General features: G+C 44.5%; 1 protein-coding gene across 1 annotated transcript; it reads right to left on the bottom strand.

Annotated features, from left to right (window-relative positions):
* Positions 1-1,614: 1,614 nt before the first annotated feature.
* On the bottom strand, positions 1,615-15,361 carry LOC144600234 (nucleophosmin-like). Its single transcript, XM_078411782.1, has 11 exons — positions 15,212-15,361; positions 14,600-14,682; positions 12,784-12,903; positions 11,363-11,456; positions 10,187-10,287; positions 9,800-9,837; positions 8,268-8,355; positions 7,332-7,442; positions 6,411-6,524; positions 5,649-5,723; positions 1,615-4,120 (listed from the first exon to the last, which is right to left on the bottom strand). The coding sequence occupies exons 1-11, from the start codon at positions 15,276-15,278 to the stop codon at positions 4,073-4,075; spliced, it is 939 nt and encodes a 312-aa protein (XP_078267908.1). The 5' UTR covers positions 15,279-15,361; the 3' UTR covers positions 1,615-4,072.
* Positions 15,362-15,638: the final 277 nt, after the last annotated feature.

Here is a 15,638-nt window from a genome sequence, read left to right as displayed (position 1 = left end):
CAACCCCATCATCCTTGCATCTCGGCAAGTTGTTGATACATCTGCTCCTCCATCTTCAGCTAATAATGTAGCACAATGCCAGAAAAATGAGAACCCATTTTTCCTTCATGACCTCTACCACAGGGCATCATTTGAAGATCCTTTTAAGGTATCATCCCAATTCACCAAAGTAAGTTACCCTGAAATGCTCCTTCATATCCCCTTCTGCCATGTCTTAAGAATCTATACCCTGGAACTGCCAGTCCCATCCTTCATGCATGACAGGTGTCCTTATTGCCGCTATGCCTTAAGAACTCCCGGGATGAGCTGTGTGGCAGCAGGATACCAGGGATGCGCCATATGGTGCCAAAAGACACCTGGGATGTGCCACAGCTGAATGGGCCACCGAGAACAGAGGTACCCGGTTGGGGGCTATCACGAACAGAGAGACCCGGCGAGCAGGGACCAAACAAGACCCGGCGGAGGGGCCACCGAGAACAAAGGGGGAGCTGGCCGGGGCCACCAAGATCTTCTACGGGACCCAGCAGTGGCAGGCCATGGTTACCGCTGCGAGAAGGTAAAACTGTACCTTTGAAAGGTCTGTAAGAATCTTTGAAGCTTTGTCAGTGTCAGAAACATGCTGACTCTGTGTACAGCCTAGGTGAAGTTTGTATTGGTGAAGGATTGTATGCAAAAGCAAAGAATTTCACTGTACATAGGCACACATGACAATATAAACATATCAATCTCAATGCAGAGATATCGAGATGAGATTCTGCAACGAGTGGCAATCCCCTATCTCCTCAGTCTGGGACCGAACTCTATCCTCCAAGATGACAATGCTCACCCCCACAGAGCAGGGTTTCTCAGAGACTACCTCCACAATTTGGGAGTGGAGAGGATGGAATGGCCTGCCAGCAGTCCTGACCTCAACCCCATTGAACACTTGTGGGATCAGCTTGGGCGTGCTGTTCGTGCCAGAGTGACCAACACAACCACGTTGGCTGACTTGCGACAAATGCTGGTTGAAGAATGGGATGCCACCCCACAACAGTGTGTGACCAGGCTGGTGACCAGCATGAGGAGGTGCCAGGCTGTTGTGGCTGTGTATGGTTCTTCCATACGCTACTGAGGCTCGTTTATTAAATGAATAAATTGTTAAATTGCCAATATGTCTTGTTTCTTCAGACTTCAATCATCCAATCCACCAAACAACACCGAACAAGAGGCAATGGCAGAATAAGCTGTTTGGCATTGGCAGAGATTTGGCAGATTTTTCATGGGCATAGCCCACACTCAGCTCTGCTGCTCATCCCACAAATGCATGTTCCTTACAAATGTGGCACCATTTAAAAGGGAAATAAACAGGCTTTCCAACGGTATAAGATTTATTGCCAAGAAGCATTGTTACAACAAAGAAATAATCTACCAAACACAAATTTCCTTACTTTTTGTGCTGTTTTAAATCGAAGGTTTAATTCTGAAGGGTCTCGACCCGAAACGTCACCCATTCCTTCTCTCCAGAGATGCTGCCTGACCCGCTGAGTTACTCTAGCATTTTATGTCCACCTTCGATATGGTATCATTACTACCAACTCCATTGCCACCCCCCCCCCCCCCCCAGTATCTTAAGCACAACTTAGCTCTACATTGATGTACTGCACGCAAAATAAATCACCCACTGCAAAGGTTTCACTGTGCAGCCGTCAAATCCAGATTTTGTCATTATCATACTCATGTGCTTGGTCATTTAATTGGAGTTAGCTCTGTGGCGTGAAAATACTTTTAATAGCTTGACGTCACAAGTGAAAGCACTGCAGATGTGAGAAGTGAAAATGCAAACGTAGGTCTGGCAATGCCTCTGGAGAGAAAGTTGTTGACTTTATTGTCAAGTAGGGCGAGGAAAAGGTACAATTTTTTTTTCTTCACATTAGCAAATGTCAGCCTCGAGACAAAAATTATACACCAGTTATAAAAATTACAGAAATGGTAGTATACTGGACTCACCGAATGTCCCTATCCAGCTAGCCAACAAGCTAAACAATTGATCCAATAAAGACCAATAGAGACGAGCTGTCGTTTGATGCTTTACTGTATTGAAATGTGAAAAGACATTGCGTCTAACAAACTCTGGGAGGAAGGATGGCAGCAGATTAAACACAGGTGAATTACACTGTCTACACCATGAGGTTATCCCTTTCTGAGCTGCACTTCCTCCACTCCTGTTTATGACAACTTCCTATTAGGGAATGAAACTTAAAGCTGCTGTACCAAAACTTCCAGCAGGTGGCAATAATGCATTTAAACAAAATACAGTCCAGTACAGGTAGTATTTCAGGTCAAAGATCTTACATTAAATCTGAGAGTGAAAAGCATTATGTTGCAGAGGCAGGTAGGTGAACATATAAGATTTAAAGAAATTCAGACAGGATTGTACTGCTAGCAGCCCGGAGAAGATAAATGCTAATAAGTCAGTGTCAGGAGTTGATGTAGATAAGATTTTTTTTTTTCTCCAAATGTTCCCAGATATACAAATTTAAAGGGTGGTTATCTGGAATTGTTCAATAGCAACTCTTGCCAACTGCAAAATTTTCAGATAACCATCCTTTCCAAACAGGCCATCCACTTCCTAGGTCGAGGATTTTCCTGTGCTGATGTCACCTGACCTGAACAATTCAAGTATTTTTACCCCATTATGTTGAAGTTCCGATTAGAGAAACAGCACAGAAACAGGCCCTTTGGCCCACTGAGTCCGTGCCAACCAGCGATCCCCATACACTAACACTATGCTACACACACTAGGGACAATTTACCGGAGCGGGTCACAGCGAGAACGTACAAACTCCATAGACAGCACCCGTAGCCAGGATGGAACCCGGGTATCTGGCGCTGTAAGGCAGCAACTCTACTGCTGCGCCACTGTCACCCCTCTGAAGTCATCAGAAGACTTTCCTCTTCCATGTCTGCGACAATCACATCAACATAACTGCACAATCCTGAATTCCTTGCATGATTTTATTGAAACTTCTTATTCACAATTTTAATAATCTAAACAGTTTCTCATTAATTTTCATAAACTGCGCAGCTAAAGTGATCCTCAAGTCACTTTCAAATATCAAGGCAACGTTTAATCGGGCAGAGCAATTAAAATTAGATTACTGGAATGCAAAAAATATGAAACTGTTCAAAGGGTCCAGATTGTTGGGACACAAAATAAAGGCACTTGGAGAACTAGGAATATCCGCCACATTTTCATAAAATGTCATACAACATAGAATTACATGGGAAGCAATGATAAAGAAATGCCACGAAACGTTTAACATTTAGCACAAGATTTTAAACAATGGCAACTCATCTCAAAACAATAACACTGACCTACTGGCAAGTGTATGGGTGATTTCAGTATCTCAATAGGTGTTGGGTTAGAGAATCATTCATGAAACAGAATGGAGATGCACAAAGAATAAGCCTCAACCCTGTATCAAACCAGGGACACCCAAACAATGGCCCATAACACCTCTACAACAAAGGTTCCCAACCTGGGGTAAATTTCACCTACCATTATTGTTATTTGAACTTAAAATAATGTTAAAAACAGTATTTTTAAATTTCCCCTTTGTTGGCTGCTTTGTTATGGTAGAAGTGCAAACTCAAATTACTGAACAAAACAGGGTAGGGGTAAATTTACTTTCGAAAAGCTGCCAGGGGACGATAAAGATTGGGAACCCCTGCTCAACAAGGTCTGTCAAGGGCCAGGTTTTGCCAAGATAAATGATGGGGGAGGTTATATAATCTACCTTTAGTACTCATATATGACAAAAACTTGTTTTGGGGCCAATGGTACCATTTGCAATTATGTCATCCCCAACCCAATTTACAGCATAACCCCATGGACATTTGCTCCAAGACAATCAAGGGTTTTCAACCTTCCACAAACCATTCCCAGACCAAGTTCCATTTATCCAGGGCACACTGGCTCACAAAAAAAGCATTCCAGTCCAATCAGACAATGTAGGAAAGCATTTATTTATTGACAAACAGATGCACAAACAGAATATAAATTTTCACTACAATGTTGAAAACTGCTTGCTTTTCATTTCCCATTCACATTTTGTCTCCATGTCCAAAGTTCCTTGATGACCTACAAAGACAAAAAAGATCACATTAAACAATGTCAGACAGCCCATTCCTGCAGTAGACTCTTCACAATACTTCTCAGATTATCCAACCTTAACTGCAGTTTGCTTTAGCACATAAGAACCAACAAGCCTGCACGTCTTTGGAATGTGGGAGACCGGAGCACCCAGAGAAAACCCACACGGTCACAGGGAGAACATACAACTCTGTAGACATCACAGGTAATCAGGATTAAACCCAGGTCTCTGGCGCTGTAAGGCAGCAACTCTGCGTCACCTTGAAGTTAAACCCTAAAAACATTGTTTTTAGCCCAATTCATTTCAATCTCATCTAATCAGAATTGCTCGCCTCTCCAATGGCACTACTACCCCACAAAGTGAAGCCCATCTCAGTCCAATCTTTGAGCCACGTGTTTTGTACATGGATGGCTTTAAGTGGCATCCAAATATTTGCAGTAATACTTTTAAATGTGGAATCTGGCTCATGTACCCTCATCCCCTGTCCACAGTCCTAACATGTGACAAAACTGGAACATTGCCACCCTACCAGATGTCCAGAACCTAGTATTTCCTTTTTATCTGCATCAGTTCTCAATCTGTAGCGAATACCTGGCATTACTTTCTGGCCCCAAGCATGTCCCTGTCCCCAAGCATGGTCTGGTCATTATGTCGTGAGCTTGCCAAAAATCTCAAGAATCAAAAGGAAAAGATTTAGGATAATAGACACAAAAAGCTGGAATAACTCAGCGGGACAGGCAGCATCGCTGGAGAGAAGGAATGGGTGACATTTCGGGTCGAGGCCCTTCTTCAGACTGGTTAGGGATAAGGGAAACGAGAAATATAGATGAAGTGGAGAGATAAAGAACAATAAAAGATATGCAAAAAAAGTAACGACAATAAAGGAAACAGGCCATTAGCTGTTTGTAGGGTGAAAATGAGAAGCTAGTGTGACGAGTGGGGAAGGGATAGGGAGAAGGAATGCCAGGGCTACCTGAAGCCAGAGAAATCAATATGATCCAGAAACCTACTGAAAATCTACAGCTAGATTCCTCCAGCTACACGGCAGGTCCCTGGAGTCAGACATCAGGACCTCACTAGATAAGAGCAAAAATACTCACACTGCCTCCCCAGCTGATTCCAGGCCAGACCTACCAACATTCTCCACCATACAACTTCCTTGGCTGCACCCGCCAACCCTTGCCTTCACTCTGACTGCCCTCACATCGAGACTCCACCTATCCTCACTGGGACCGCCAACCCACCTGGATTACATGCCATGCGCCAGACCACGAGTCTGAAGGGTCTCGACCTGAAAGGCCACCTATCCATGTTTTCCAGAGAAGCTGCCCGACCCTCTGAGTTACTCCAGCGTGCCCTTTTGTGTATTAACCAGTGTCTGCAGTTGTTGGTTTCTCCTATTTTTATAACTCCATACTCTGGTAAAGTAGACAATCAACAAGAACAGATATCATTCTCCCCCTCATGATCTGTTGTATTGAGGGTTTATTCTACTGACAAATTCTAAATCCTCACCTCTGCGTCATCTGTTCTGAAACCGTGTTTAATGTAGTTGGAGAACTTTACCTCCAGTTTAGGCAGGCCTGCACCCTGTTGAGACAGCAAATCATAATCATAAATCCAGAACAGTGTTGATGCACTTCAAAAATACAACCCCACTCCTATTTCTGTGGGTACTTAAATTTTAAGCTATATAATTTCATCCTGATTTCTGCAAGTATCTTTTGAGTGCCATTTTGGCAAGACCTTTCGATGGAAAGATTCCCATTAAATATAAAAAATTTCCAGAACTTGCATTGGCTCCAGGCAGTATTACAGTAGCAATATTTGCTTCTATACCAAGCCTCAGTAACTGATCACATGCCAAATTAAAATCAGCCCATTCAGGCTCTGCAAGGTGAAAAGCAGAACCAAATTTCAATGGTTGAACATTTTATCCATAGCTTCTAACACCGAAACATTCAAACCATGAGATTCTTCACTTTAAAGTTATGCCAATTGAGTTTATACACATGTATTATCTGATTGGGCATAAAAGTAAAAGTAACCCCAAGTGCTTTTGATACCCAACTAGCCATTCTGTGCAATCCTGGTTTGTGCATGCAATCCTACACCACTTGGCTTAGGGCTACCATCCCAGTTCTAAACATTACTGTACAAAGTCCCATGTGTTGGCCTACGCTATCTGACTAGTAACTCAAAGGATGTCTCAGGCAGAATCTGACAGCTAATACAAGTTCAGGTAAACAGGTTCCAATGGTTATTCTAAATACTCACTCTTTCTACTGAAGCCTTTAATTTAGCCTTTATGTCTTCAACAGACAATACAGCTTTTGGAGTCTTGGGCGTCTGAGGCTTATTGACGGATTTCTTTGTTGATTCTGGTGCCTGCTGAGAAAAACACGAAATACATCCATTTATATATTCCATTATAAATTTGACCTGTCCAACATCTGCTCTGCAAACAGTTTACAATTCAAGCAGACTGAAACAGCACATTTACCATTGACAGCACAGGCCAATGAGCAGTGATCTGTCCAGTGGGCAAATCCCAATTTAACAATGCACCTGGCCAGCAAAGCTATTCACTTACCTGAAGTGCCAATCAAGAAACATCCACCATGAGTGGGTTAACATATGATGAGCGTTTGACAGCACTGGGCCTGTACTCGCTGGAGTTCAGATGGATGAGGGACCTCATTGAAAAGTAGCAAATAATGAAAGGCTTGGATAGAGTGGATGTTTCCACTTATGGGAGAGTCTAGGACCAGAAGTCATAACCTCAGAGTTAAAGGATGTTCCTTTAGGAAGGAGATGAGGAATTTCTTTAGTCAGAGGGTGGCGGATCTGTGGATTTTTTTGCAACAGAAGGCTGTGGAGGCCAAGTCTAAAGATATTTTTTTAAGGCAGAAATAGATTCTTGATCAGTATGGGTATCAGGGGTTATGGGGAGAAAGTAGGAGGGAGTTATAGATCAGCCATGATTGAATGGCAGAGTAGACATGGGTAAAATGGCCCAATTCTGCTCCTATCACTTATGAACATAATGCACAAGACTAAGCATGTCAAAACAAGAAAAACTATCGTGGTACCAAAGATTTTTTATGAATGATAACCTGCTTGGAATCTACTAACAAGCAGCTGGCAGGAACCCAGTCTGCTGAAGCTCCATTCAAATTATTGCATATGAACACTAACCTTTGATTTCTGCTTAGCTGGTGTGGATTTGGTAGGCGTCTTGCCATTTTGGTTGGAAGCCCCCTTTGGTCCTGCCACTTTTGGTCCAGGGGTAACTTTAAGCGGAGTTTTCTGGATAAACAGAGTGCAATTGAAAGTAACTCGATTGTGGAAATGTTAAGTTAACATTTAAGCGTACAATTTAAAAAACACAAAAATGTTTAGCAAAACCTCATTTAGTGGGCCTACATATTTTGCTTGAGGTTTTTGCTTGGAAATCAACTGCAGTGCCACAAGGTGCTTTGTAAGGGCTAACATTACGAATGCAGCAATGTGGGTTTTATTGCAGGAGTGTAAAAGCTCCAGCTCGGATTATTCCTGGGGCATCCTGTTGTCAGCATGGAAGCGCGGTTTATGGCTGATCGTATCCTCTGATATCAGCAACTGGCCTCAAAGCTTTGAAGTGTTAAGAAGAACATCTTGCCATAATGGACTGCCCTTTGTTCCCAAGAAAGAAGAGGTCACGATGGACACGGAGGTCCCGAAAGACACTAAGATTTATAGGGCATTGTAAACTTGCCATATAAGGCAGTGATGGAAAAATACTGGCACATGTATTTAGGGTATTAAAGGTGTGTAAATGTAAGCTTTCGGAAAGAGAGACTACACTAGCTTCCTGAGCGTTTCTGAACGCCGGTATCTAAGCTCTCTCCCACCTGGGTGAGTAGAATAAAGAGGTTAAATGATTTTGGTTGTCTGACTATTCTGTTAATAGGTCACGAACTACAACAGCTTGAAAGTTGGAAAATTTGTGAAAGCGACACAAAATGGCTATTTTTACTCACCAAGTATTGCCCATTACTGACTGCTCTGTATTTCACTGTGGTCTCAGTACCTTGGGTCAAACTGCATGTTCTGCAAAGGAGCCTCTAGGACTGGCTGTCAGCACATTTTTACCTTTTTTGAAGGAGTAACTACTGCCACCTCTTCCTCTTCCTCCTCATCATCATCATCGTCATCATCTTCATCATCGTCTTCATCATCACTGAAAGAATTTATTTCAGAGTCAACTACCCATGTTTTGGCAAGCATAGATTCTCATGTTTTAATATTGTCAATGCCCCAACTTCATTATCAGCAATGGAATGGGCATGGGCTGATTAGGGATAGTCAGCATGGTTTTGTACGTGGGAGATCGCATCACAAATTTTTGAAGGCCTGACCAAAAAGGTCGATGAGGGCAGAGCTGTAGATGGATTTCAGTAAGGCATTCAACAAGGTTCCGCATGGTCGGCTGCTCTGGAAGGTTAGATTGCACGGGATTCAAGGATAGCTGAATGGACAGCAAATTGGCTCCATGGAAGGAAGCAGAGGATGATGGTGGAACGGTTGCTTCTCGGACTGGAGGCCTGTGACTAGTGATGTGCCTCAGGGTTCTGTGCTGGGCCTGTTACTATTTATCATCTGCATCAATGATTTGGACGAGAACATATAGAGCAAGATTAGCAAGTTTGCTGATGATACAAAAATGAGTGGTTTTACAGATAGTGAAGATGGGTTGTGAAAGATTGCAGCAGGATTTGGATCGATTGGCCAGGTGGGCAGAGGAATGGTTGATGGAATTTAATAGAGAAATGTGAGATGTTGCATTTTGAGATGTCTAATAAGGGCAGGACCTACACAGGGAATGGTAGGCCTCTGGGGAGTGTTATAGAGCAGAGGGATCTAGGAGTGCATGTGCATAGTTCCTTGAAGGTCGAGTCACAGGTAGATATGGTGGTCAAAAAGGCTTTTGGCACATTGGCCTTCATCAGTCCAAGTAGAGTCTAGAAGTTGTATAAGATGTTGGTGAAACTACATTTAGAATATTGTATTCAGTTCTGGTACGTTATAGGAAAGATAGTCAAGCTTGAAAGGGACCAGAAAAGATTTACGAGGATGTTGCCAGGACTAGAGGGCGTGAGTTACAGGGAGAGGTTGATTAGGCTGGGTCTCTATTCCATGGAGCGCAGGAGAATCTTAGAGGTGTACAAAATCATAAGAGGAATAGATCGGGTAGATACAGTCTCTTGCCCAGAGTAAGGAACTGAGAACCAGCGGACATACGTTCAGTTAAGGGGAAAAGATTTAATAGGAATCCGAGGGGTAGCTTTTTCACACAAAGGGTGCTGGGTATATGGAACAAGCTGCCAGAGGATGTAGTTGAGGCTGGGACTATCCCATTATTAGACAGGTAAATGGACAGGACCGGATTGGAGGGATATGGACCAAGCGCAGGCATGTAGTACTAGTGTAGTTGGGACATTGTTGGCCGCTGTGGGCAAGTTTGGCCAAAGGGCCTGTTTCCACACTGAATCACTGTATAACTCCAACTCTATCACATTAATAGACACCATAAATCCCTTTCCACCAGAGACCAAATTGTTGATCCAACACATTTTCCATATGAAAATATTCTCACTGATGCCAGTAATTATGAAAAGACTCACTCGTCATCGTCGTCATCATCCTCCATTTTCATTTTTTTCTGTCAAGCAAAAAATTAAGCGTTATACTGACGTATCGACTGATAGAATTGCAAAGGGGAGAAAAACAAACAATCTCAAAACCTAAGTGACTGGGCACCAATAACCCTACCATGTCTAGTGTGCTACTGTATTTTTATATAGGTAGTATATATAGACGTCTGCCAAATCTAGTAAGCAATCAGAAAATTTAGTTTTGAACGCAACCTTAGTATTCTTACCTGCATGGTCAGGCAGCATCTCAGGAGAAGGAATGGGTGAAGCTGCCTGACCTGCTGAGTTACTCCAGCATTTTGTGCAATAAATACCTTCGATTTGTACCAGCATCTACAGTTATTTTCTTATTCTTACCTGCATCATTTTTGAGGCCCCGGGAGCTGCCCGTTTTACTGCCTGCTTTGCTACAGCATTCTCCAACACGCTATCATCCTCTTCCTCAGATTCCAAATCAGCTGAAAGATGCAAATAATTTATTCTCCACGTGGGAATGGAAAGAAGGTGCACAGAATTTTTTATTTATTAGTCTCCAAATGTGAATACTTCTATGCGCGTCAATAACATGCAATCCGATCCAGAAACAAGAGTATTCTGTGTTTAAATCATTGCCGTCTTATCTTAATCTAATCTTACTAAAACTCTGACTTGTATGTATATTTGTAACAGTGATTTCGGCTGATTTCTGCAAAACGGTGAGGCGTAGCGCCACAATTTTTGCACCGCCTTAATCACACCGCTGGACGCTTGCCGAAAATGATATTGTTATTTAATTCGGTCGTATATTTTTTAAGTTACAGGTTTTAGTATAAAAAAAAATTCCATACGTTTTTTCCATGGCCTTCAGCGTGTGACGTCAAAATGCCCATGTGACAAGAGCTCGCGCAACCCCCCTCCTACTGATTTATTGAAGGCTTTCAGCGTGGCGCTGCTGTGCGTCTGGGCTCCCCTCTTCCCTTGCTTCTCTCCTCTCTCCCACACCCGGGAGACCCTCTCCCCGCTATCCCACCCCCCCCGGACCTTTCATTGATGCTATCCCACCCCCCCCCGGACCTTTCACTGATGCGCTCCCCCCCCCCGGACCTTTCACTGATGCGCTCCCCGCCCCCCCCGGGACCTGTTGGTGCTGGGGAAAGGGGGGGTGGGGGAGAGTAAGTGTGTGTCTGGGGGAGAGAGAATGTGGGGGTCTGAGAATGGGGACAACAGGGGTCGTCCGGAGGGGGCTTGGTGGTGGGGAAAAGAGGGGTACTGGGAAAAGGGGAGGTCGTGGGGAAAGGGGGGGTGTGGGGAGAGTAAGATTGGGGTTGGGGGAGGAGAGAATGGGGAGTGTGGGAATGGGCCCAACTCTTTGCTAGTACTAACTAAAATTCCACTCAACTCTGACCTCAGTAAAGCACCTCAGACTTCATATACCATCTCACTTTAGGGTTTTCTTGATTTGCTCAGCAATCCACCAACTTCCATACCAACTCAAGCTACAACATTAAACACCACACCACTTTTCTTATCGTGCAGATGTTTCAGCCCACTCACCTATAAGATGTTGCCCACTGATGTACACGGGACCAGTTCCAGATTTCAGTCTGAATGTCACAGGTGGCTCCATTTCAAATCCTCCCAGGCTAACCTTTACACAAACAAAAACATTTGAATAAATTATCTTTCCAACAGTGGTACTAGCCTGTTAGAAACATTACAAACTTTATGAAACAATTTTATGAATAACGTGCATTTGGCAAAATTGCCACGGCAGGAAACCCATTTTCCCCCTTATTTGTTACAGGAGCTATTCCCGAGCCCTTGTCAAGCCTTTACTTTGAAAGGACTAGGACTTGATATACTAACATTAGATTCAGTAGGATGACAATGGAATGCCAGAAGAAACTCACTCGAGCTGTTCATAACTTCAAAAAGGCAATCAACTTTCAATATCCAAGTTTGTTTGACAGTAAGAGGTAGGTGGCAGTATGGTTTATGAAAGTGTAACAAGATTTCATTTACACAACTAGTGAACAGGCAAGGAAATGGTTGCTTGGTTCCCCAAGCCCATTTGAAGAAATTATCCTCAAAAAGATGTTCCAATTTGTCACATTTTAAATTACATTTCTACTTTTTTCACAAAAGGGGCTGAGCACCAGACACTGTTAATGTTCAGCTAGCAATTAGAAAATTGATATTTTTGTTAGTCTTTATAACCAGAGGATTTTAATCTAGAGCAAGGTTAGTAGTGCCCTGGATAAACTAACTGGAAAATTGTATAGATGTTACTTCTATCAAATAGTCATGCAGGAATGTACATGAGACATCTGTGACTAGGAATGCATCAAGTTTAAAGTGATTTTTGTGATGACTGGAGTTCTCTAAAGTATAAGATGAGATCTCATCAAAACAAAATGCTCAGAGCTCAACAAGCTAATAAATGTGTGGAAGGTACTTCCTGTCGCCATTGATGTCAGTCTCAGCAAGTTTCAGAATAAGCAATAGATTGTTTAGGACAGATGGCAGGATGTGTATGCACTCAAAGGGAGATTTGCCTTTAGGTTCTGTACTCAAGGACTGTTGAGACATCAATCCAAAGGGCATGGTTTCCCGCAGGAAAATGGTATAGAAATGATTTTAGTGATTGGCAGCACTGGCCAAGAGATCCGGACGGCCTACTCCTGCGCCTAGTTTTTAAAAGCACAGGTCAGCCAATCAGAACAATCTTTTTTTTTTAATCACCCATTTGTCACCCAAAGCACCCTGGAGGCTTAGTCATTAAACAAAAGACTTACTTTTAAAGAGAAGGAAAGCTCAAACAGGGAAGTGGCGTTGCAGTAAAAGACCAGAAGGCATGATGGTCAAATAGCCTACCCCAGCTTCTATTTCTTACATGCTTATCATAACCCCAAAAAAGCATTCATAAATTTCTTCCAGATGATATTTGCACTCCTATGCCAATTATTGATACTTACTGTAGGCTGCACAGATAACCTCAAAGCAGCCAATGTGATCTTTGTGTTCTTGCCTTCAAAATTCAACCCTTCAGCTTCTACCAGGTGCAGATCATCACTTGCATCAGCACCAAGACAAACCTGCAAAATCAAAATGAGGGTCACAATTGAAAAAAATCATGCTAATGTTCTTACAAGAGTGAAAGGCAAGGATAGTACGATTAGGGAATCCTAGGTGTCATGGGATGTAGCGAGCCGGATACAAGCAACTGAATACAGAACACCATGAGGATAGTGTAGGAGTGTACTTGAGAATAAAATTAAAAGAACAAAAGACAATAAATGTTCCTGAACCAGCATCTACAGTTCCTTCTTACACATATTGCTGATGACTAGAGACCCATGGCATTTACAAATAAAAGTAACATCAGAAAGAGTAGGTCCCCTTAAGGACCAATCTGCACATGGAGCCAGGAGTTTGGGCAATATCCAAAATGAATTATTCTCATCTATGCATCAAGGGAGAGTTCAGGGTCACAAAATTGGCTTGTCTAGGTAATGGGAGGTAAAGCGGTGGCGATGGAGGGATGCTTTTGTAATTGGAGGAGCAGTATGTTCTGGAGCATAGTCATTGAAGTCACAGATGTCTCATGTAAAGGTAGATAAATCCTCAAAGCCTGATAAGATACCCCAGCCTGCTACGGCAAGGGATTGCAAGAGCCTCAAACACTTTTCCCTCTTTGCCAGCTATGGGCGAAGTATCGGAGGACAACCTTATTCAAGGCCAATGGGGATATGCAAGCGATGTGTCAATGTAAACTAAGGGGCAGGATTTGTCTTCACTTGGAAAGTGGAATGTTTCATTAGCATGGCTTTAGTTATGGGAAACTCATCTCAAATTTGATGTTGTAACTAAGAAAATTGACAAAGTGAATGAGGGAGAGATTTTGTTCTACTTGTTCTTTAATAAGGTTTTCACTATGTCCTGCACAGTAGGCTCATCCAGTAAAGCTCATGGGATTCAAGCAACTGGGTCCCACTTAACAGTGGGAGTCAAGGATGGTGGAGGGATGCGCTTCCGATTGAAAGGCTGTGATTTTTAATGTACAACGAGGACCAGTAATGGGACTGTTGTAATATACAAACATGATTGCAGGAGGTACGATGAGCAAGTATGCAGATGATACAAAACACTTGTCGATTCCAAAGACGTACAGGTATGTAGGTTAATTGGCTGGGTAAATGTAAAAATTGTCCCTAGTGGGTGTAGGATAGTGTTAATGTACGGGGATCGCTGGGCGGCACGGACTTGGAGGGCCGAAAAGGCCTGTTTCCGGCTGTATATATATGATATGATTGTGAGGAAGGTTTATAGCCGCAGCAGTGTAGAACAGCGGAAAAGTTGAAGGCTCTGGTTTAGCAAAAATAAATTGCTGGAGTAACTCAGGTGGTCAGGCAACATCTTATGTTTAGTGATACAGCATGGTCCACGATGACCAGAGTACACTAGCTCTATCCTACACTTTAGGGACAATTTACATACACTAATTGTCTAAATCGCTGGTCCACAAAGACTCGGTGGGCCGAAGGACCTGTTTACACATTGTATCATTAAACAAAACTTTAGCAATAGGACCAACCCTTAGACTACCATGGAATAATTTTGCTTGCACAAACAGCTTATTATGAGGATTAATAAGTAAACTATGTATTGGCCGTGGACAAAATATATGTTGGTCAATTTGCCCGATTGATGTTACTACAAGCGTGCTTTCCATTGTACCTGGCCTTCACCATACATGTGCACAACAAATGTGAGCCGGCAGCGGCCACTTACCGTCCTCAGGGAAAGCTGATGCTCCGAACTGTCGTCGGCCACTTCCATCTTGAACTCCTTCTGACTCAACTTCAGCTCGCAGCCTGCAGGAGGGAGAGAGAGAACTGAGCAGGCAGCACCGCACACGTGGCCGCTCGCCCGCCCGCAGGCCCGGCGGCCGCCACACGTGGCCCCCCCGGTGCGGGGGCGGGGACCAGGCCGCAGCGCAGTCCCCGGTTCGGGGGGCAAGGACCAGGCTGCAGCGTAGCCCTCGGTGTGGGGGGCGAGGACCAGGCCGCAGCGTAGATCCCGGTTCGGGGGGCGAGGACCAGGCCGCAGCGCAGCCCCCGGTGCGGGGACCAGGCCGCAGCGCAGCCCCGGGCCCAGGTAACCATCCCCCCTCCTCCTCCTCCACCACCAGGGCAGGCCGATGTGGGGCCGGCGACTGACTACCAGCTGTTCCTCCGCCCCTCAACCACTACCAGGCCGCAGCCCCGGTGTGGGGCGGATTCCCGCCCGATGCCACAACACGTGGGCCGCATGGCCTGGCAGCCACCGGAGCGAAGCACCCCCCCCACCCCCGCCTACCCTCCCCCACCCCGCGTCCGCACCGCACTCGAGCCCTCCTCTCACCGAATAGGAAGGTGCGCGACGGTAACGAGGCGTTCTCCAGCGCGCTGTCCAGCTCGAATTCCTCCATAGTGCTGCTGCTGTTGCCGCTGTCTGTCCGCCGAGAGCCGCCCGCGCCGCCGCGCGCACTTATATAGGCCGCCGGGGTCACGTGCACGGGGCGGGGCCTCCTGCAGCCGCCATGACCAGAGAGGTACTAGAGGAACCAGATGAACCACTCACTTCGTCCACTGAAGAGTGCAGCACGCAAACTGCTGGATTAACTCAGCGGGACAGGCAGCATCTCAGGAGAGAAGGGACCCTTCTTCAGACAGACTGACACACAAAGGAGCGGAACCTCCGCCATTTTAGTAAGCAAACCCCGCCGTTCGCAATGGCTGCCTCTCGCAGTGTAATCAAAGTTGTGGGGAGCAGTATGTGTGACGATGCC

Source organism: Rhinoraja longicauda, chromosome 14 (assembly GCF_053455715.1).
Source record: "Rhinoraja longicauda isolate Sanriku21f chromosome 14, sRhiLon1.1, whole genome shotgun sequence".
Taxonomy (NCBI): domain Eukaryota; kingdom Metazoa; phylum Chordata; class Chondrichthyes; order Rajiformes; family Arhynchobatidae; genus Rhinoraja; species Rhinoraja longicauda.
The sequence above is the reverse complement of the archived record's forward strand: the minus strand, read 5'-3'. Positions and strand labels throughout refer to the sequence as shown.

Bases quoted from the DNA above. Each gene is read 5' to 3' on its own strand.
- LOC144600234 (XM_078411782.1), bottom strand. From the start codon at position 15,278: ATGGAGGAATTCGAGCTGGACAGCGCGCTGGAGAACGCCTCGTTACCG. The intron at 11,457-12,783 runs GTAAGTATCAAT...GTTTGTGTAAAG, and splicing joins GGTTATCTGTGCAGCCTACA to GTTAGCCTGGGAGGATTTGA. The intron at 8,356-9,799 runs GTGAGTCTTTTC...AAATTCTTTCAG, and splicing joins GATGATGACGACGATGACGA to TGATGATGAAGACGATGATG.